The 23,960-nt window shown below is 40.2% G+C and overlaps 2 protein-coding genes across 2 annotated transcripts; both read right to left on the minus strand.

The window, feature by feature from the left end:
- Positions 1-4,285: 4,285 nt before the first annotated feature.
- Positions 4,286-9,668, minus strand: exosc1 (exosome component 1). Its single transcript, NM_001145567.1, has 8 exons — positions 9,628-9,668; positions 8,222-8,337; positions 8,045-8,119; positions 7,015-7,103; positions 5,396-5,429; positions 4,955-5,005; positions 4,790-4,874; positions 4,286-4,406 (listed from the first exon to the last, which is right to left on the minus strand). The coding sequence occupies exons 1-8, from the start codon at positions 9,653-9,655 to the stop codon at positions 4,300-4,302; spliced, it is 585 nt and encodes a 194-aa protein (NP_001139039.1). The 5' UTR covers positions 9,656-9,668; the 3' UTR covers positions 4,286-4,299.
- Positions 9,669-11,290: 1,622 nt separating this feature from the next.
- On the minus strand, positions 11,291-22,449 carry pgam1b (phosphoglycerate mutase 1b). Its single transcript, NM_201300.2, has 4 exons — positions 22,183-22,449; positions 18,555-18,829; positions 15,362-15,542; positions 11,291-13,143 (listed from the first exon to the last, which is right to left on the minus strand). Exons 1-4 carry the CDS (start codon positions 22,319-22,321, stop codon positions 12,974-12,976), a joined length of 765 nt encoding a protein of 254 aa, NP_958457.2. The 5' UTR covers positions 22,322-22,449; the 3' UTR covers positions 11,291-12,973.
- Between the last annotated feature and the right edge of the window lie 1,511 nt (positions 22,450-23,960).

A 23,960-nucleotide genomic window follows, 5' to 3' on the forward strand; every position in this document is an offset into this window, starting at 1 on the left:
ACTGTAAAACAATAATTATTATTTCCTGTACTGTGACGGTTGGGTTTAGGGTGGGGGTAGACCTTAAAAATAAAATTGATTGGGTAATTTAATTGATAACATACATTCATAATACTCGGTACAACTACCTTTTTACGTTACTGTGACGATTGGGTTTAGGATTGGGGTGAGGGTAGACGTTAATAAAATACAATAAATAGGAAATTTAATAAATAATATTAATAATTCTCGTTAACTTCCGGTCGCAACCATATCTGATCTAGCAACAACCATTCTGATCATCCCAAGCCACCTTTCCCCTGCACAAGACATTTGGACATGACTGTCGGAGTACGCCCCCTTGTGGCAGTCACACTGAATATTCAGTTTTGTCGTGCACATTTATTCTGTGTTTTTACCATGGATAAATTAATGAATTCTAGAAATTAATGGGCCCCTAAAAACTTTTGGAGGAAATGTGGAGACAACATAAAAAATATTTTTTATTTATGAATGGAATTTTTTTTTATATATATATAAACTTTTTATAATTCAAAAAATAACCAAAAAACTACTATTTCTTATCTCGCGCCCACGGATCTGTTTGGACAACACTGGAATACCTCACATCTAGTCGACCGGTCAAATACGGTCTAGTTACAGGAGTTCAAATATTTTAACGTATCTGCAGCTTAAATCGGATCCGAGTTTTCCGCATACGGAGATGATCGGAACTCCACACAGCTCCAGGACTACTCTCCATTAGAAATAAATGAATTCCGGTCTGTCACTTGTCGTGTGCAGTGGAAAGGAGGCATCAGTATGCAGAAAATTCTGATCCGAGTTGAGCTGCGAATCCATCAAAATTTTTAAACTCCTGCGACTAGACTGTATACGACTGGTCGACCGAATGTGATGTATTTCAGTGTTGTCCAAGCAGGTCCATGTGCACGCAAGATAAAAAATACTGTTTTTTTTTTTTTTTTTCATAATTTTTTTAATTTAAAAAAAACATTTCTATTAATAATTGAGTAATAAAATTTTTTTTTTTATGTTGTCTCCACATTCCCTCCAAAAGATGTCAACGAGTTTCTAGTATTCATTCATTCAATCATGGTGAACGCACGAAGAATAAAGGCTCTTGCTTTTCCACTCCTTTATTATTTTGGACACTGAGAATCCATCTTCTCTCCCACGGTGCACGACAAAACAAAAAATTCTGTGCGGCTTCCACAAGGGGGTGTATTCCGACAGTCGTGTTCGAATATTGTGTGCAGCGGAAAGGCGGCTTTACCCGTGCAATATTAAACCTAAATTAATTCGTTAACACAAGTTAAAGGAGACATATTATGCAAAAATCACTTTATAAGTAATTTAAGCCGTTTTATGGCAGCAGTGTTTGAATATAAGCAGCTTCTTATGATAAAAAGTGATTAATTTTATTATTTATAATCACACTTGATGAAAACAGTCTACAGAAACACTTTGATTGACATTTTCCCTTTGTATGATGTCATCAGAGGGGGAAGCCCCGCCTACTAGTCACCATCTCTCCCTCATTAGCATAGGAAGTTAGTCTTGTTTTTGAATCTGCCACTATGCTGACACACAGGCGTTTGTAGCTCCGCCCTGTTTTGAAAAGAGCACAATCTCATTTGCATTTAAAGCGACTCACCAAACCGTCACATCCTAAAAGGGTTAATTTCAAAGAGTTATACAACATTATTTGTGTGGTGTTTTGAGCTAAAAACCTCACTCTAGGGACAACAGATACTTGTAAAATGGCCATAATAGCTCTCCTTTAAGAAAACACAAACAAAACTTGTGTTAATAAACACTTTATTTTTACTCTCGTAAACACATGACCTCTCAAAACAGTTACAGACACAAGGACAGAATGAGGAAAAGATATCAACATAAGACATATTTCCAAAAGTTCTGAATAAAAGCAGCAAGAGGTAAACAAAGTCATCTCTTAGTGACTATTTGTGCGGATCATGTGCTTTAAAGAGTTAGAAAACTGCGCCGCCAGATGTTATTGCTCTATACACTTCAAATCTTGCAACAAAAAATACACAAAAGTCTACCAGTTGGCTTTCCTAAGCTCTGTTTATGTACATCTGTATCAAATGCAGACTATAATACACGAGAGTAAACCTCACGAAAGCTTGCCAGTGTCATATCTCACTCACTTAAAAGATCATTTGCATATTTAATAATACTTTCAAGCACATTTTATAACCTAATTCTCCTGTAAATTAGTGCTAGTGCTTAATGTATAAGCATGTAGTAGTACTTAAACTATACCATTCATCAGTGAGAATAATATATATATATATGATTACAAAAGCAACCCTTTGTGATGCATTACAGTGCTGAGAATTTCAGGCTATATACTGAATATGCTTTACTGAAACCATCACAATGCAAACAATACCTCAAAGTGGCTTCATGCTAATCATTTTGGATCAGTGGGATGAAATGTGACCTATTGGCAAGCTTTCGAAAGGATTTACTCGAACTCAAAGCTCTTGAACGTTCCCTCAGGAGGTCTGTGTACATGTCATGAAATAGTTTCTGAGCTTGTAATGGCGTTGAAAGTGTGTGATCTTACAGTCTCAGGTGTGTCAGAGCATCTGAATACTGCTTAGGTATGCAACTACATTCAGATCGTGGTCATGTGATGCTCTGACTGTGTGTAGTTTGCATTCGCAGGGCAGTGTGGAATGTGACGGGAAGAGCCAGATTCACACCTTGAATTCCAGTGGGTGTGGTTAGGGACGTGTTTTTTTTTAAGCTGCTATTCAAGTGGGTGTGGTCAGGGGCATGTCTTTTGAAGCTGTATATTCAAGTGGGTGTGGTCAGGGGCGTGTCTTTGAAGCTGTATATTTCAATGGACATATCTTTGAAGTTTTTTTGTTGCAGTGGGTGTGGTCAGGGGCGTGTCTTTAAAGCTGCTCATTAAATTGGGTGTGGTCAGGGGCGTGTCATTTAAGATTTGTTTCAGTTGACATGTCTGAAGTTTTGCATTCTAGTGGGTGTGGTCAGGGGCGTGTCTTTGAAGCAAGTGTGGTCAGGGACGTGTCTTTAAAGCTGTTGCAGTGGGTGTGGCCAGGGACATGCTATTGAAGCTGCACATTCCAGTGGGTGTGGTCAGGAGCGTGTCTATGAAGCAAGTGTGGTCAGGGGCGTGTCTTTAAAGCTGTTGCAGTGGGTGTGGCCAGGGACATGTTATTGAAGCTGCACATTCAAGTGGGTGTGGTCAGGGGCATGTCATTCAAGTTTTGTTCCAGTTGGCATGTCTTTGAAGCGGTGCCTTCCAGTGGGTGTGGCCAGGGGAGTGTCTTTGAAGTTTTGTTCCAATGGTCATGTCTTTGAAGCTGTTGCAGTGGGTGTGGTAAGCGGCGTGCCTAAAGTTTCTTTCCAGTGGGCATGTCTTTGAAGAGAGTTTAAATATTTGGGTTGAAGTGGGTGTGGTCAGGGGCATGTCTTTTGTAGCTGCGCCTACAAGTGGGTGTGGTCAGGGACGTGTCTGAAGTTTTGGGTTGCAGTGGGTGTGGCCAGGGTCATGTCTTTGAAGTTTTGTGTTCCAGTGTGTGGTCAGGGTGTCTTTGTAGCTGCATATTGAAGTGGGTGTGGTCAGGGGCGTGTATTTAAAGTTGTGCGTTCTAATGAGCGTGTCCTTGAAGCTGCATGTTCCTGTGAGTGTGGAGAGGGGTGTGTCTTTAAAGCTGCGCATTGAAGTGGGTCTGGCCAGAGGCATGGCCTTGAAGCCGTGCGTTCCAATGGGTGTGGCCAATGACGTGTTGTGGATTTTAAAGGGCGTCTCTTTGAAGATTTATTTTCCAGTAGGTGTGGTCAAGAGCATGTTCTTCAAGTTTTGCATTATAGTGGGTGTGGTCAGGGCCGTGTTTTAAAAACTGTTCCAATAAGCGTGCCTTTGAAGTTGTGGGTGTGGCCAAGGACGTGTTTATAAAGTTGTATCTTCCAGTGGGTGTGGCCAGGGGCGTGTCTTTGAAGCAGTGCATTCCAAGAGGCATTTCTTTGAAGCTTTATATTTGAATGGGCGTGTATTTTGAAGCTGTGTCCCTCCCAGTGGGTGTGGTCAGGGGAGTATCTATGAAGCTGTGCATTCCAATAGGCATGTCTTTAAGGTTTATATTTGAATGGGCGAGTCTTTGAAGCTGTGTCCCCCAGTAGGTGTGGTCAGGGGCGTGTCTTTGAAGCCATGCATTCCAAAAGGCATGTCTTTGAAGCTTTACATTCCAATGGGCGTGTTTTTGAAGCTGTGTGTTCCAGTGGGTGTGGTCAGGGGCGTGGTCAGGCCTGCAGGTACTCCGGCTGTACCCGTGCAACTTTGCGAAACTCTTTGGAGTGTGTGCGAGGACACTGCATCTCACACCAGCTGACGGGCACCATCTGCGCGCCTGCGGGTACACATTTCAGAGCGTGTTAGTGGTACGAGCAAAAATTTCTATATATAGTCCTACTATTTCATGTGCATTAGCTTTGTTAGTGTGACGTATTTTCTTATATATGCATTGTTTAGGCAAACACTCAGTAATGCTTGTTTACAATTGAATAAGTGACTGATTTTAGTCTGGTCTTGAATCTTCAGATACTTTAGAGCATCTGCTTGGTCAGAAAATCTGATGGGAAGCAAAAGTGCACTACCATCATTGATCCATATTGAGAAAAGTGATTAACTGCATGTTCTGAATGTATATTTTGTCTTTGTTTTGGAGCACACAGACTAACACACTGATGCTAACAAGCAAAAACCCTTTGATTCTGATTTCAGCTCTCTCACCGGCCTCGCTGTGAGCCACGACGACCCCCAGCTCGTTCTCCGCTGTGGTCAGCAGGTAATTCGACTGCACGTCACCCAAAGAGATCTGACAGCCGAGGTCAAGGGTCATGAACAACACAACCGAGTCTACAACAGCAGAAACTGCTCATACAGTGTAAAGGATACCACTTTTGCAAGGACAATGTCGCCGGGCCTGAAGCTTTTGTACGTCTCCACCTGAGAACAACAACACATTTTCAGAAACACAATACATCGCATTGCATAAGGGTCAAAATATTATAATTAGGATACATTTTTAGCATGACCTTAAGATAGAAGGTTCTATCTAAAAAATAGAGCATTACAGGTTTACATTTTTATAGTTTTAATATATATTTTTAACAATTCTTTTCCATTATCCTTCAAACCACTGGATATTTAAATATAACAATCAAACTGAACATTTTTCTAATATTTAAAACCCATATTTTTTTTCTTGTAAATTTAATGATGCAGACACCAGAATATGTTTTGTCTTTAACCCATATCTTTTTTTTGACTACTCATATTGAGGAATACTTTATATTTAAATATAAATAAAAACATCTATATTTTCCATGAACTCACCTTATCCTTCTCTGTCGCTCTCACATCTTCTCTTCTACAGAATTTAAAACATTAGAGTTGAGCAGATCTGACTTCGTATATTTACACAACAAGTTATTAAAGTCAAATTTCATATACAGTAATCCCTCACTGTAAGGCGGTTCACCTTTCGCGCCGATTTTTTTTATTCCTGCAATTTGACATGCTTTATTTACAGTGAATTGTGTTCTGCCTCCTGATCAGCGCATTGTGTTATGGGTCCTGATTGGCTGTAGACCACTGTCAAATAAGCTCCTCGCTGTCTCGTCTCCTGTACAGTACAAAATGCACTCATTCACTCATTCATTAATTTTCTGCCGCTTTTCCGAGGCCAGGTTGCAGGGGCAGCAGTATTAGGGGAGAACCCCAGATCCAGCTCCTCTGAGGGGATTCCGAGGTGTTCCGATGCCAGCCGAGAGACATAGTCCCTCCAGCATGTCCTGGGTCTTCCCAGAAGTCTCCTCAGTGGGACATGCCTGGAACACCTCCCTAGGTAGGCGTCAAGGAGGCATCCGAAACAGATGCCTGAGCCACCTCAGCTGACTTCTCTCAATGTGGAGGAGCAGCAGCTCTATTCCGAGGTCCTCCTGGGTAACAGAGCTCCTCACCATATCCATAAGAGTGCACCCTGCGAAGGAAACTCATTTCGGCCGCTTGTATCCGAGATCTTGTCCTTTCGGTCATGACCCAATGTTCATGACCATGGGTGAAAGTAGGAACATAGATTGATCGGTTAATCTCCTCTATGAATCGCCACCTTATCGTGGTGGAGTGCCTGAGTGATCCTAAGACTTCTGTTGTCTGGGGCTAATGCTACTGGTAGGATCTCCCAAGGCAAAAAGGTCTTTGGTAACAGGTCAGACTAACTGCAGTTCAAAAACTCCTTATGAGTACAAAAACATTAAGGGCCGTGACGTCGCCGGTATGGCGCAGCCGGGACCCCAGCCTGGAGCCAGGCCTGGGGTTGGGGCTCGTATGCAAGCGCCTGGTGGCCGGGTTTTTTCCCATGGGTTTTAGTCTGAAGGAGCAATGTGGGACCCTCCTCCTGCACCACATGCAGGGGGAGACTTAAGAGGCCGGTGCGTTGTGGAATGGGTGGTGGTAGAAGGTTAAGACCAAGACAACCTGATCGTCAGGCACAGAAACGAGCTCTTAGAATGCATTCAGCTTGCCAAATTTACATAAATCTTCGATCGTTAGCAGTGTGTCTCAGAAGTGCTGTACTTCATGTTTGCAAGTTTTCTCCCCAACAAACCCAATAATATCGACGAAACATTTACCTGTGTTAGCACACAAAAGGCAAAGGAAGATGCTAACCATCTCACAAAAAGTAAAACTTCTGAACTGCTTAAGTATGGTAGAAGTTACGGGAATGTTTAAACAAGAAAGAAAAGTGTGAAAATATTAATGCCTATCTGGAAAAAGGAGTGTCGTGAGGGGTTTCACAGCCTTAAAACATCTAGAATAATTAATAATACAACAATAATACTACTTCTCGGATTTCACCTATTGCAGGTTATTTTTAGAGTGTAACTCCAGTGATTAACGAGGGATCACTGTATATTATAATAGCAGATTTACTGATATGCAAACATCTGTACCTGATTGTGCCTCTGAACCTGTCCTTTAGCGGTGTCGAACCCACATATAAGATGTGCACTTTAGCAAACCTTGGGTTGATACTCGTCACCTGGAAAGGGTGAGGAAAAACATGCATATTCAATACACTTTCAATACATAAATACAGTCATAAATTACAGTTGAACAAAGTACAACACACATGCAGTCGAAACCTTAAAGGAACACTTTACTTTTATTGAAAAGGCTCATTTTATAGTTCTCCAAGAGTTTTACCATTTTTGAATCAATTCAGCCGATCTCCAGAACACGTTTAGTTTAGCTTAGCATAGATCATTAAATCAGATTAGTCCATTAGCATTTCATGCAAAATTGAGTAAGGAGTTTTGATCATTTACCTATTTAAAGCTTGACCCTTTTATAACTGCATCATGTACCAAGACCAACGAAAAATTAAAAGTTGCTATTTTCTAGACCAATTTGGTTATAGGAACTATACTCTCATACTGGTGTATGAACAAAGAAATTTGCCGCTGTACCAATGAGTGAAGCAGGACCAATGATGATGAAAAGCACCTTAAAACAACACCAGCAGGGTAACAGCGATGCATAATATCATTGTTTCTGCTGTATCCATGGTGCAGCAAAGTTTCTTGATTATTACGCCGGAATGAGTGTATAGTCCCTATAACCAAATCAGCCTAAAAAAAGAGCAACATTTCATTTTCTGTGAGTCTTAGTACTTAATGTAACAACAGAAAACTCAACCTTTAAATTGGAATATCATATAAATGTTTAAATAATGTTTGCAGCAACATGCTAATGGTCTAATCCAATTTAATGACTTATGCTAAGCTAAGCTAAAAGAGCTCCAGCCAGACCTGAAGATCAGCTGAATGGATTCAAAAATGGTCAAACTCACTTGTTTAACTTCAGGAGAGCTGTAAAATGAGCTTATTGCCCAAAAACTGTGTTTCTTCAACTTTCGTAATAATCTGTAAATGGCTAACAAAGACACATGTGACAGATTAAGATATATCAAAACCGATATACCTTACAGGTGACGATCGCACCGACGTCAGGCAAAAGTTGCGCTTCTGTCTCTCTAACAACTGAAATCACCGGCAACTAGAAATCAAGTCGGGAGGAAAATTAAGTACTCGGTTATGAAGAAACATGGACTTCTAAGCTGAAATTTAATCTGCATGAGAGCAGCAGAGGTGAACTGACCTCCTCTCCCTCATTCTTCCTCAGCACGTATCCTGCTAGTGAAGCGAAGATGTAGCCGTGCCGCAGATACGTGCCTGTACCAGGAATACAGTCCTCTGTGCTGCAAAGCCTTTCGCCTGCAGGACACACACACACACACACACACGTGAGGCATGCTACAGAAAAATGCATAAATCATGTACAGTACTGCTGTCATAATAGAGAGTCTATAAGCCATGACGAACACAAACACATCCACAGTTTGGCCTCAAGCTGACATGTTAAAATTAGTCTATTAACTGCATAATAATTGTAATAAACTTATAACATAGTGACTTTATGATTAGGACATGAGATTTGGTCTGTTTACTATGAATGCTTATTTCAGCCAAGAAATAAGTATGATAAAGGTACAGTTATGTGAAATATTTCAATATTTCATATTTTTCAAATATTTCCCAGACCATGTTTAATAGACCAAAGGCATTTTCAAAGTATTTCCTTTAATGTTTTCTTCAGTAGTATTTTTATGTGCGTGTGTTAAACATGTATATATTATGTACATGTGAAACATAAAAAACAGTTTTGAAAAGATAGATATTTAAATTTATATACAATTTGTAACACACACACACTTAATGTCAATATATGTCAAATATTATAACTATTTTAAATAATGAAAAATAAAATAATAAATATAATAAAATAATAGAATGATAAAATAATAATAAATAAATGCATTACAACAAAATAGTCCATTAACAAAAACAAGCAGGTTTACATTTCAACTAAAACAAAACCTCTTACACAAAAGCTCTGGCTAAGTGTATATAAGTGTATATACATTTACACTAGTGCATATCTAGCTAGTAAGTGATTACGAGACTTTCCACTCCCGACTAAACGAAGAGTTGCAATTATATTCAGCTACAAATGCAGTCCACAAATAAACATCATAAATCTGGATTTCCTGAAGCAAATCAAGCCTAAAGTGATGAGAGCAGATCGCGTCAGCGGATCGTGTAGAGGCAGAAGAGCGAGTGTTTGAGGGCAGGTATGCATGACAGCCCCGGGCGGTGGGCAGGGCTCGCCAAACGAGTCTTTAAACCCCACAAACTCATCCACAAACGCGATTATTTACAGTGTGCTTGCAATCAGCTAAAATAGCATCTTTATTGGCATATGTTGACTGAAGTCGAAGACATGAGACTTGTTTACAGCGTCATAACAGTCGCGCGTGCTGACGATTCAGCCCTACAGCAGTACACGTGAACGCTTCGAGACGCAAAACTATCCGCAACTTACATCAAAGCTCATAAAATGTCACTATATGCATAAAGGATCAACACATAGCCAAGATATGTCAGCAATAAGACGCCAAACATAAAAGTAATCCCCCAAAAAACATGTGAATAACAGCGACCCACCTGGAACACACAGCTTCATGGGCGACATGTTTTCAAGAAGCAAGATGAGCCTTGTGATTGGATATTAGTCTGACAGGAGCTCGCGCTCTGATTGGTCAGTTCAGCATGTGTGGGTTAAGCAAACCGCCATATTTGTTGTGGCAGTATATTTTTTAGTTTTTTATTAACGTTAGATACATAAATCATGAATACAAATGAAACAATTATACAAATGAGTACATATTTATGGTACACATTAGTTTCTAATACATAAATGTAACAAAAGAGCACGAAAGAGTATTGTGGCAGTAAATGTAAACGTTTTGAGAGAATATACACTGACTGGCCACTTTATTAGGTATACCTTCCTAGTACAGGGTTGGACCCCCTTTTGCCTTCAGAACTGCCTTAATCTTTCCTGGCAGAGACTCAACATGGTACTGGAAATATTCTTCAGAGATTTTGCTCCATATTGACATGGAAGCATCCTGCAGTTGCTGCAGATTTGTCGGCTGCACATCCATGATGCGAATCTCCCTTTCCTCCACACCCCAAAGGTGCTCTATTGGATTGAGTTATGGTGACTGTGGAGGCCATTTGAGTACAGTGAACTCATTGTCATGTTCAAGAAACCAGTCTGAGATGATTCACGCTTTATGACATGGTGTGTTATCCTGCTGGAAGTAGCCATCAGAAGATGGGTACACTGTGGTCATAAGGGATGGACATGGTCAGCAACAATACTCTGTTGGCTGCTGACATGATGTTTTTTTGGTGCTAATGAGCCCAAAGTGTGCCAAGAAAATATCCCCCACACCATCACACCACCACCTCCAGCCTGAACTGTTGATACAAGGCAGGATGGATCCATGCCTTCATGTTGTTGATGCCAAATTCTTACCCGACCATCCAAATGTGGCAGCAGAAATGGAGACTCATCAGACCGTGCGGCGTTTCTCCAATCTTCTATTGTCCAGTTTTGGTGAGCCTGTGTGAATTGTAGCCTCAGTTTCCTGTTCTTAGCTGACAGGAGCGGCACCCGGTGTGGTCTTCTGCTGCTGTAGCCCATCTGCCTCAAGATTGGGCGTGTTGTGTGTTCAGAAATGCTCTTCTGCAGACCTCGGTTGTGACAGGTGCTTATTTGAGTTACTGTTGCCTTTCTAAAAATTAGCCATAGCTTTAATACAACTAACAAAAAAATCACTTAAAAGTCTGTGTGAAATCGAAATTTACAATGTTTATTTTGCTAGCGCACATTGTTATTCTGAGGTTAAACATGTAATCCGTGCACAGTAATCTGCTGAAAAAAGTTTGTTTTGGTAATATTCAAAGTCTGAGCATCTGCATTTGGACTGGTTCATTTTCTGATGACATCAGTTTAAGCTTCAGCCACAATAATCTTAGCCACGCCCCCTTTGTTTGTTTGCTATGAGGGAATGATGTAAAAGCCACGCCCCCTACTTAATATTCATTTTCAGTTTGAAGTAAATTGACATACTGGAATAAAAGTTTCAGCAACTGTTCAGACTTTAAACGCAAAAAAATGTGAAGGTCTTATTATTACTATTATTATTACAATAAGTCATTATGTTTTTTCTTACATCATTGATAAATGTTTGTGTCCTATGATTATAAAAAAAAAAAATGAACAACAAATCAAAAAAAATCACATTAACACCACATCTCTGCTCGCGTAAGCCAATAATATTTATTAGGGATTGCACATTGTAACACACAACTCTCGTCTTTCAGTCAAGCAAAATAACTTACAAGCAAAATACTAAAGGAACAAACAAAAAACAGTGTCATTATTATTCTGGGGCACAATATTCAATATTGAATTATTAAGGTGAACATCTGCGGGCTCAAAATGCATTATTATAATCACACAAACGACAGCAGGACTTCGACATACATCGACATTAACCACATAATCAGTGACTAATCATTTTAATACACAAATCACCAAGCAAAACTCACTTCTCGACTCTAGATGTGGGAGAATTATGGGATATTTCCAGATCATCTCTGTGGGTGTTTCGGAGCAGCGACACAAAAAAACATGAATCACACGAAGACCGGGAAATAAACGCAGCCCACTTGATCATTAATATATGTCGGTGCCTGGCAACAGTCGTCAATGAAATGCCACAGCAGACAAACACAAGTGCCATCTTCTGAAATGTGCAGTGGTGGATTACTGGCACTAAATACAGCTAAAATCCCTCCTAAACATAATTTCAGCTCGCCGCATTCACACTCACACACTTCAAGCGGTTTGAATTGTATTAGGATGGTCCCGAATAAGAGACAGTTCACCCAAAAAAGTACTTTACTCACTATTTACACACTCAAGTGGTTAAAACCTGTTTGAGTTTCTTCCATTTTTTCTAGTCAATGGTTACAGGTTTTCAGCATTCTTCAAAATATCTTCTTTTTTGTTCAATAGAAGCAACTCAGATGTCTTCTATTAAACACAATAGAAGATATTTTGAAAAATGCTGAAAACCTGTAACCATTGACTTAGGAAACATATGAAAGTCAATGGTTACAAACATTTTTCAAAATATCTTCTTTTCTGTTCAATACAAGAAACTCAGACGTCTTCTATTGAACTTAAGATATTTTGAAGAATGTTGAAAACCAGTAACCATTGACTTCCACAGTAGGAAACACCAATATGGAAGTCGATGGTTACAGGTTTCAAGCATTTTTTAAAATATCTTTTGTGTTCAATAGAAGAAACTCGGACGTCTTCTGCTGAACACAACAGAAGATGTTTTGAAAAGTGCTGAAAACCTGTAACCATTGACCTCCATAGTAGGAAACACAAATATAGAAGTCAATAGTTGGAGGTTTCCAACATTCTTCAAAATATCTTCTTTTGTGTTCAAAGAAGTAACTTGGACGTCTTATTTTACACAATGAAAGAAATTTTGAAGAATGCTGAAAACCTGTAACCATTGACTTCCATAGTAGGAAACACAAATATGGAAGTCGATGGTTACAGGTTTCCAACATTTTTCAAAATATCTACTTTTGTGTTCAATAGAAGAAACTCAGACGTCTTATTGAACACAACAGAAGACATTTTGAAGAATGCTGAAAACCTGTAACCATTCACTTCCATAGTAAGAAACACAAATACTATGGAAGTCGATGGGTACAGGTTTCCAGCATTCTTCAAAATATCTTCATTTGTGTTCAATAGAAGAAACTCAGGTTTTGAATAAGTAAATTGATGACAGAATTGTATTTTTAAGCGTGAACTGTCTCTTTAAGAGTGTTTTGTGAATGATTGATCATTGGTTTGGCTCATGTTAAAACACTGATTGTGTTTCTGAGGGTGATTTTGTGAAATCCGGCTCTACTTCTTTGCTTTCCCCTGCGCAGCGACAGCCTCCATGGCCTTGCGGACGGTCTCTTCATCTCCCAGGAACTGCATAGGCTTCACTGGCTTCAGGTTCTTGTCCAGCTCGTACAGGATGGGGATCCCCGTGGGCAGATTGAGCTCCATAATCGCCTCCTCCGACATTCCTGGAGGAAACACAGGGGATAATCCACACCGCAACGTTATATAAGACATAATGTATCATCATGCATCATGTAGGGCACAGGGATTTCAGTGTTTGACTTTAAACTGAAAAATAACTTGCTTAATTAATCTAAACATTTAATTCACAGTATAATTAGGAACGTTACACCCTCCCCAAAGTCAGATTTAAGCACTTTACAGGTCCATTTGCAACTTTCAGCATAGTAAATTACATATTTACATGCATAAGGTACATTTTTGACCTGCTCAAAGCATGCATCAATAAAACTGAAGTAGAGGCACAGAAGACGACAGGACCATAACGTAAATAATCCCGCTTTTGAGCATTGTCGAGCGAGTTCTTAAATGCCTATGATTGGATATTGTGCTCACACACTGAACAGAATGAGCTGTGGTTGGCTCTAATGGTCATCGCACACTGAAGAATAGCCACTGCTATCACAGCTGATCTAGTCGGAGCATTTTAATTACTTGTGCTCACCTCCCTCACTATAATAAGCTACCGCGATATTGCGCATATGGCAGATTCCCTAATTCAGGGGTGTCAAACTCAATTCCTGGAGGGCCGAAGCCCTGCACAGTTTAGTTCCAACCCTGCTCCAACACACTTACCTGTAGGTTTCAAACAAGCCTGGAGGACTCAATTAGTTTGATCAGGTGTGTTTAATTAGGGTAGGAACTAAACTGTGCAGAGCTGCGGCCCTAGTGGAACTGAGTTTGACACCTGTGCCCTAATTTCTCGTGATTCCGCGATCGCTGAATCCAACGCAAAATCAACAAAAAGACACAAATTTTAACAATACTGCAAAATTCAGAATTTAAACGCAAATTAACTGCAAAACATGAAAATAATCTCATATAACATCCAATTCCAAACCATTTAATCAAAATATATTTATCTCAGTTTGCAATGAATTGTTTTACATGACTTATAGACGTGATGTATTTGAGTGTCTCTCGGTAAATGACGGCTCACCTGCGCCCTCACCATCATTACATTACATGGAAGGGTCGGGAAGTGGGGGAATTGTTTATTGGCTGTGAGGTAAGCAGACGCAGACAAGTGAAGTCAATGCAAAGATGGGATTAGACATCCTGTGGCTTGAACTGGCTGTTTTGTGTGTTTGACGAGCTTCAGACTGCAAAAATAGTGTGAAACATCTAACAAATGGAGCAGTGGAACAGGCAGAAAAGCAAGCAGCTTACAGTGATGGAGATTGATTCAAGGATGACGGCATCTAGATGTGACCGAATTGAAAGACGGTCATTTGTGCTTTACATGTATGCCTGGTATTATGATGTCTATAAAATGGATAAATGTTTTCGTTTAACTCTTCCCTGCCATTGACGAGTTTTACGACAATCCGTTTTTTATGCGTATTAAGGTAGGGGAAGCCCTAACGCACGTCCTGAGTGAGGTACATGATGTCAGATGAGTGAGTGAGTGAAATCTAAGAGAGAGAAAGTAAGCTTGTGGATAAAAATAAGAGTTATACAACCTTCCTTTGGCTTAATTTCTAAGATTTTAGATCATGTCTTGACAAGAGACCAATATAAAGAAGCTTTATTTTTATGATGTGTCATTGTGTCAGATTGCACACCTACCATAGCACGCTACCTAATATGGTAAATTGATTATTTATATATATATATGAAGAGTTTTCCTCTAAAATGATTATTTTCATCAGGTTTTCATCAGGTATATATTCAGCAATATGACTTTTACGGCAAAGAGTAAGTCTTTTTCCTGATTTTTAAAGTGAAATATCTCAGCATAAACAAAGGATGCTGAAATTTCAGGCAGCATTCGGAGGTTTTTGCATCTGAATTCTTCATATATATATATATATATATATATATATATATATATATATATATTTTTTTTTTTATCACAAAGTTGTCCGCACATTTTGGGGAATTACCACTACAAAATCAGTCATTTTTATTGAAAAAAAAAATTGTATTAAAAAAAAAAAAAAAAAAAAAAAAAAATCGCCAAAAATAATCGTGAAAAACTCGGGGGTCTGATATGGGATTATGTCAGTATGTAATAACCAGTTACTTAACCAATACTGAATCATTCACATCTGGATCAACGGTGCATCAAAAAATCAATTTAATTTGACACCCCTAGTATATATGCTGAATCTCGTAATATCTCAGATGTGGCAAACAACAGGTCCTAATGTTTCCTCTCACCCTCCAGGTGTTTGACGATTCCTCTCAGGCTGTTCCCGTGGGCTGCGATGAGGACCCTCTTTCCCTCCTTGATCTGCGGGACGATCTCCTCATTCCAGAAGGGCAGTGCTCGAGCGATGGTGTCCTTTAGGCTCTCGCAGGAGGGCAGCTGATCCTCCGTCAGGTCCCCGTAACGCCGGTCCTGCACAGACAAAACACAGAATTAAAAGTTGAACATCTTATTGACTCTATTCTTGATGTATGACATTAGAATCGTTTGGGCTGGAGACTTTCATTAGCCGCATTTCCACTGTCAGGCCAGTGCGAGACGGCTTTTATCGGGCCAGGCCGAGCAGTGAGGCCGAAATCATGTCGCGTTTCCACTGTCGGGCTAGTACAAGGGTGACCAACCCTGTTCCTGGAGAGCCACATTCCTGCAGATTTCAGTTGCAACCCATATCAAACACACCTGCCTGTAATTACGTGGTGTTCAGGTCCTAATTAATTGGTTCAGGTGTGTTTGATATGGGTAGCAGCTGAAATCTGCAGGAAGGTGGCTCTCCAGGAACAGGGATAATGTAATGTATTTTTTATTTAATGCCATGTCAGCAACCAAGGCTATTTTCATGGCAGGAATCTTTCCCAGGAACAGGGTTGGCCACCCCTGGGCTAGTAGCTCGCAGCTCGTCACGCAAACCCCGCCCCCAGAACGTCCCCCGAATCAAACGTCACACAACCAGCACACTTCGCTCTTTTGCTCGGTCTCACACACACATACAGGCATCTAAACAGGCACAAACACACCTTTTAAACTTGACAAAAACTCTCGACAACCTTTACTGTCTGCTGTGTCTTTAATGTGGTGTAAAGATTTATTATGCGTTATTGAAACATCGAGGAGGACGCAGCAAATAATGTCACTATAAATTAAAACTTTATTATAAGCAAAAAGACGTCAGCCTATAAGGCTAGATGTTTTCTTTCCCTTATTTATTTATTTGTTTATGTGTTGGCACATGTACTTGTGTGCGATTGGAAAACAAGTGTTTGCCTCTCCCTTCACTCCGCCCCGAAGCACCAGCTGGCCCTCTTTGGCCCAATCAGGGTTCAACGCTAAGGATATTTTCTACTGGCCTGATTGGGCCACTGGTTCAGATTTTTACTTGCCCTGCCAAAATTTTCACTGGCCCCACTAAAAAGAATTCAATAAAAAATAGCTAATTCTTATCCACATATTTTAAATGATGTGTCAAAAATATTGCATGTAAATCTAGAATTTAAATATTTAATTTTTAAAAAATATTTAGGTGTAAAATAAAGCTGTATGTGCAGGTATTTTGTTGCAAAACAAAAGGTGGCTGACCTAAAAGTGACAGAAAACTATGCAAAACATCACTTAATTTTTTTCATGGTGTTGTGCCCATGTAAATATCTGATTCCACAACGTTAGAAACCGACGTTTTCTTTTAGCCTCATCATTAGATGTTGCCGTCTCTTCACTTAACTGGTTTTTACCAGGTTATGTAAAGAAATAATGTGCTCACAACATCCAATCAGATAAAAGGAACCAAAAAGCAATATGGGGTTTACGACTTCATAGAAAAGGCAAAACAGTCAAAGACTTAAAAGCACAAATTGTTTCTCAATTCTAAAACTTTATATATGTACGCAATTGACAATATAGTCAAAGGCAAATTCAAATTTTGTGACCAGTAACAATTCTCTCTACTGTCCCGAACATCCCTCACGCTGGCCCCGGGCCATCGGGCAGTCCTTATTGTTGAGCCCTGCCAATGTATTTGGCGGGCCGAAAAAGGTCGGCCGCTGGCCCCGAGAAAGCCCCGCTTTGGCCTGATTAAGCTCTGGAAGTGACAGTGGAAACGTGACTGGCCTTGGCTCGCTCGTTTTAGACGCGATAGTGGAAATGCGGCTATTTCTACCATTGGAAACTGAATCAGAAGCAAATCGCAAACAGGAGAAGCGCACTTCCACATCGCAGAATAAGGTCAATAAACTGCATCAAAAATACTTCAAGAAGACTTCAGTGTATTCGTGATCCTTCAGAAATCAGTCAAACATGCTGATTTGCTGCTCAGGAATCATGTTTTAGTCCCTCCAAGATTTTGTGACTGCAGAATTGAATGCAATATCCTGTACATCACAAAAGTAAGCTGGATGCATTATAATGATATTGAAAATTGCATCTGTTGAAACTTGCATTGAATCAGTCACTGAATCACTGCACACACACTCATAACCGATACCGAGCCGACCAATCACAAAGCTTGCGCAATGGGACGTGTAGTTACATTGTTTGAGAGTGTCGGCCATGGCAAGGGCTATGCGACTGTGCAAAGGCTGGGCCGTAGTCAGGGTCGGCGCTTCCATAGAGGCGACCTAGGCGGCCACCTAGGGCAGCAGAATAGAGAGGGCGGCGTCCCTGAAACTACCCTCGCCACCCGCGCCCTCATCCGCGTCTGGGGTGACAGAATAGAGAGAGCGGCATCCCCGAAACTATCCTCGCCACCCACGCCCACAATTATATCCGCGTCTAGGGTGGCAGAATATAGAGAGCGGCGTCCCCGAAACTACCCTCGCCTCCGCGCCTCAGTTATATCCGCGTCTAGGGCGGCAGAATAGAGAGGGCGGCGTCCCCTAAACTACCCTCGCCACCCGCGCCTCAGTTATATCCGCGTCTAAGGCGGCAGAATAGAGAGGGCGGCGTCCCCTAAACTATCCTCGCCACCCGCGCCTCAGTTATATCCGCGTCTAGGGCGGCAGAATAGAGAGGGCGGCGTCCCCTAAACTACCCTCGCCACCCGCGCCTCAGTTATATCCGCGTCTAAGGCGGCAGAATAGAGAGGGCGGCGTCCCCTAAACTACCCTCGCCACCCGCGCCTCAGTTATATCCGCGTCTAGGGCGGCAGAATAGAGAGGGCGGCGTCCCCTAAACTACCCTCGCCACCCGCGCCTCAGTTATATCCGGGTCTAGGGCGGCAGAATAGAGAGGGCGGCGTCCCCTAAACTACCCTCAGTTATAGCCGCGTCTAGGGCGGCAGAATAGACCCCCCCCAGTTTCACTTTAGGTTTGAGGGCGGCGTGACCGTCCTTTGCCTAGAGCGGCAGTTCAGCTTGCTCCGACCCTGGCCGTAGAACATATATGTGCTTGACGCAGAAGTGTAAATCAGCCTTAACCCTGAGTCTGTTTTCTGACCTTGCTGATGGCGGTGTAGAAGTCGTGCTCGGGGTCCATGGGTGGAGGAGGAATGTCGTAGGAGCGTCTCCATATCTTGACCTGTGCCTCTCCATGTTTGGCTGCGGTTTCAGCTTTATTAAGACCCGTCAGGCCGCCGTAGTGCCGCTCGTTCAGACGCCAGGTGCGGTGAACCGGCAGCCACATCTGATCAATGCCGTCCAGCACCAGCCACAGAGTCCTGATCGCTCGCTTCAGCACTGATGTGTAGCAGATGTCAAACTCGTAACCCGCATCTGCAGGACAGATCAGACAGCATCTATAGTGTCAGGTTATTTTAACAGATACACAAAAGAAAAATTGAATGAGGGAAAATATTTTAAAGAGGACCTACTATGACACTTTATACAGGATGTAAAATAAGTCAAAGATGTCTGTAGAGTGTGTGTAAAGTTTCAGGTCAAAATACCACACAAATAATGTTTATAACTCTTTGAAACTGACCCTTGACTATTAATTGTGGCATTTTAGTGACTGTCGCTTTAAATTCAAATGAGATTGTGCTCTTTTTTTTAAAGAGGGCGGAGCTACAGATGCCTGCCCCAGTGGCAAATTCAAACAGAGCTAATGTTATCTCTGTGAAAAAAGTGTGTGAGAACGTTTCAGTCTATGGCAGGGGTCGACAACCCAAAATGTTGAAAGAGCCATATTGGACCAAAAAAAAACAAAAAACAAATATGCCTGGAGCCACAAAAAAATGTAAAGTCTTATATAAGCCTTATAATGAAGGAAACACATGCTGTATGTATCTATAGTAGCTATTTTAACCTACTATAAAAATGACTAAGTTTTCTACAAATACATAATGAGCCTTCATGATTAAATAGCCACTGAAATCAGGTGGTTGGTGTTTATTGTGTTGTCTTTTTAACACTTCAGCACAGCCTCTTGTCTTATTAGTGGTATTAATTTGATAATTTCTTCTTGTGGTCCATCAGAGTTCACATACCTGCATAAAAGCGCGTTGAATAATGGTCACAGTACAGGCAATTGAGTATACTGGCACTGAATGAATGTCCTTGGTTTGCTGATCGGTGATGTTACTGCCATTTTAATAGCCCTTTCCTTCACTGTTTACCGGAGAATGGTATATCTTTAATTTTTGTATTGTCTTGGTTTTGTTTTTGAAGTCTGCAAATAGGTGTTCTAATATGTTGATGAATGACTTCTTCATGTAGTCGCCATCTGTGAACGGTTTTCCGTGCTTTATTATCTCCCGGTTTGTTTACAACAGCCACCTGCCTGGCATCCCGCCCTGCTGATAGAAACGTGTGTCGCAGGCTATGACGCAAATCTTCGTTGACAGAAATGTTGTAACTAAATATTAATTCTAAACACTTTTACAGCATTTGAAAACGTTAAAAATGTTTGTCCTGCTATAGAAATCATATTAAAACAAAAAATATATATTAACCTCCCCCATCTTTTTCCATTTTCAAACATTTTTAAAAAGCTTCAGGGAGCCACAAGGGCAGCGCTAAAGAGCCGCATGCGGCTCTAGAGCCGCGGGTTGCTGACCCCTGGTCTATGGAGACTAGTGTTTATTTGTGCATCCTAAATCTCCTCATTAATAATCTTCTTAGTCCCTGACATTAACTTCAGCAGCTCAAAATTCTAATGACTGTTTCTCACTCAGGGCTGTTTATGCTAATAAGGGAGAAATTGTCACTAATGTACGGATACTTTTTAAAAAATTTTGATCGACTACAAACTAATAAACAAACACTAAGCACATACCCACGACAACCAATCAAAACATTGGCAATCACAAAGTATTGCTGCAAATACATGTTATCCAAAAATAAATAAGGAAGATCAGCACAATGTGGACAGTACTATTTTCACTATGTAGGAGTGCAAATTAAGCGTTTCAACATCATACTTTATATAAATGACAAATTATAATTTTTATTAATTATTGTGAATTTTATTCCAGTATGACGACGTGTTTCCAATTGAAACGAAAACTTGAAAAGGGGCGATGCGTTCTTTTAGTGCTCCTCCTCTCATTTTTCACTTGCCACAATCTAATGCTGCGTTCACACCAGATGCATAACGCGTGAATAAATCGCGATGTTCATACGTAAATAAACACGTAAACATTTTGAATTTATTAGTTTCATTCGCGCGTTCATTGAACAATAGACACGAATTTGCATCATGGGCAAGGATTCATTGCTAAATGGCTAACATGACTTTAATTGAGAGAGTAGCTGTGTTCATGTGCTTTAGGAAGGCTGAAAAACAGTGTCAATTAGTTTGACGCCATGTCCGAGTTCACAAGATCCTTTCAGAGGTGTACCCAGCTCTGTGAGCTCATAAACTCCTTTAGAAACTATAGCTGAATGATGGATTCTTTCAGCGGTGCTTCAGATTGAGTCGAGCCCAGTTTGATGAGCTGTTGTCTGGTGTCAGCAGGAGGATTTCTTCCAGGACACCAACAACAGGCGCTACGTCATAATCAAGCCCCTACAAGAGCAAGCTTATGATTGGTTAACGTAACGTGAATGTCTGCTGAAGTTCAGATTTTACACCATGAGCAATTCACGCGTTAATCGTGAAAAACGCTCAACTTACGCCACTTCATTCTCACGAATTGCGTCATTCGCACCACCTCATTTGCGCATATTGCGCCACAGGATGTCTATACGCTTCTTTGCATTGAATTAAGATGTAAAAAAACTCACGTGGCGCTTCATCCGCGTCTGGTGTGAATGAATCGCAAAGACGTCTAGCACAAGCTCTGTAATTGGTTGGCTGGGTAGCGCTGACAAGTGTGGACGGGACCAAGAGCAGCGCGAGCCCGATGGAACATTGTTTACAAGTGTGGAGTCTGAAGAAGAAGCTCTAGATGGAAAGTTTTGTTTTGGGTTTACCTCATGGTTAAAGTTGAGCCAGTTTCTGCCTCAAAATGAGCGAGTTTGAGACACTTGTACATTAAGGAAGTGTTCAGAAAAAACAAAACACCAGCGAAGAAACTCGACACGGAGGAACATAAACACCTCACTGCCAACTAGTGTTTCAGAAGTGTTATTGCAGAGCAACGGAAACAGCGCGCAGAATTATGAATGAACAGCTACGCGCGTTGCATGCGCTGTGGGTCACGCCGATCACTTGACGCATAAGTATAAAGCAGGCTTAACGGTTTTGTGGGCATGGCTAAACAAATTCCACCTAAGCCGTCAAACTGACATCATCAGAAAGTCTACCATTACAAAGAGAAGACAAATGGTCAGATTTTGATTAAAGATGACCAAAGCAGTATTGGATTAACAAAATAATTGTTCACCTAAAGTCTAACAATGTGCGCTATAAAATAAACATTGTAAATTTTGATTTTGATCAGACTTTAACATCAGGCTGACGTGAAAATGACCAGACACAATACAATCGTTAAAGAATTGAGAAAGAACATATTGCACAAAGTATGTATCCATAATAACAATACTCCAGTATGATGAGGTGTGTGTGTGTGTGTGTGTGTGTGTGTGTGTGTGTGTGTGTGTGTGTGTGTGTGTGTAGGCCTGTGATGCAGCACTGCATTATTGTCTGCAGGAGATCAGTCAAACACACAAGGACACCGGATCACCTTTCAGGGCCTGTCCACCTCTCTTGGCCTCCGCCTCTCCGGTGTCGCTGAGATCGGCGTCGAACCATCCGCAGAACCTGTTCTCCTGGTTCCAGACGCTCTCTCCGTGGCGGATCAGCACCAGCTTATAGGCGGCCATAATGGCAGATCTGCAGGCGGACGCTCTCGGGATGTTCGCGGATGAAGGAGACAGCGGCAGATGACAGATGGTGACGCGGTGAACGGAAATATCGCACCGGTGAGTCTGGAGGTCGTCGGTCGGTTGTGAAAGTGGAAAGCGAGAGGAGGAAAGACGCTTCCTGATGCGCGCGACCTATCAGGAGTAAGAGCGCGCGCGTGCACACACGTCACTACGCGACCTTCAGTCTCCGCTTATCAGCATCTTTTTTGATTATATATGGTTTAAATCCATCTATGAATGATGTATTTCTATACCATACTAGATATATTATTGTAAACTTTTTGAGCTACATTGTAATTTTTACACGCAAAAATACGTTTTAAAAACAATAGATGTATTATTTTATTGAAATAATAAACTTTTTAATAATATAGCATATAGGAACAATACGTGTTTTAAATCTTTTGATTATTTTTTTATTAGTATTTGAGGCGTATTTCTTTCTCCTACTTTATGTTACTTGTTTTAGGCTATTTCAATACAGTGATGTTTCATATATATATATATATATATATATATATATATATATATATATATATATATATATATATATATATATATATATATATATATATATATTTATTTATTTGTTTTATTATTTATACTTTATGAGTTACTTGTTTTAGGCTATTTCAATACAGTGATGTTTCATATATATATATATATATATATATATATATATATATATATATATATATATATATTTATTTATATATATATATATATATATATATATATATATATATATATATATATATATATATATATATATATATATATATATCATAATTCCATGGTGTTCATCAAAATAAGCACAGTGATTTGTAATTTAAAGTATTTAACATTTAGGAAGAGTTTTGGGAGAAAGTGCATTAATTAGTTTCAACTGAGAATATAACTATAATTAGTGTGACTAAAATATCATTGTTGACTTTAAGCACTTTCGTTTCATATGATTTAGAAATAATAATATAGTGCAGAAAATTTTGAATCTCTGGATCCCCCAAAAATGATCATATTCTTGCGTGGGCCCGTCTTAAAATGTTTATCAAGTATATTGTTACATATATTTATGAAACGATTTTATTTTCTACTGACAAATGCTGTAAATATTTGGTGTAAAATTAGAGCATTTGTGGTTTCTTATAATGTTGCATTGTGTTTTTCTAGTCATTTAATTACTGGGCTGTATGTATTTTATTATTTAAACCAATTCTAAAAGATTTATTTAGCATGTAGATGAAAAACATTATGTAGTAAATAAATTGTTGACAGTTTATGAGTGAGTTATATGAATAATTATATGAATATGAATAATAAATTATATATAAAAAAAATTATAAACTTAAACATTAGGGGTGATACAGTGGCTCAGTGGTTAGCACTGTCGCCTCACAGCAAGAAGGTCGCTGGTTCAATCCTCAGCTCAGTTGGCGTTTCTGTGTGGAGTTTGCATGTTCTCCCTGCGTTCGCGTGGGTTTCCTCCGGGTGCTCCTGTTTCCCCTACAGTACAAAGACATGCTGTGCAGGTGAATTGGGTAGGCTTAATTGTCCGTAGTGTATGAGTGTGTGTGTAAATGTGTGTGTGGATGTTTCC

Source organism: Danio rerio, chromosome 1 (genome assembly GCF_049306965.1).
Source record: "Danio rerio strain Tuebingen ecotype United States chromosome 1, GRCz12tu, whole genome shotgun sequence".
Taxonomy (NCBI): Eukaryota; Metazoa; Chordata; class Actinopteri; order Cypriniformes; family Danionidae; genus Danio; species Danio rerio.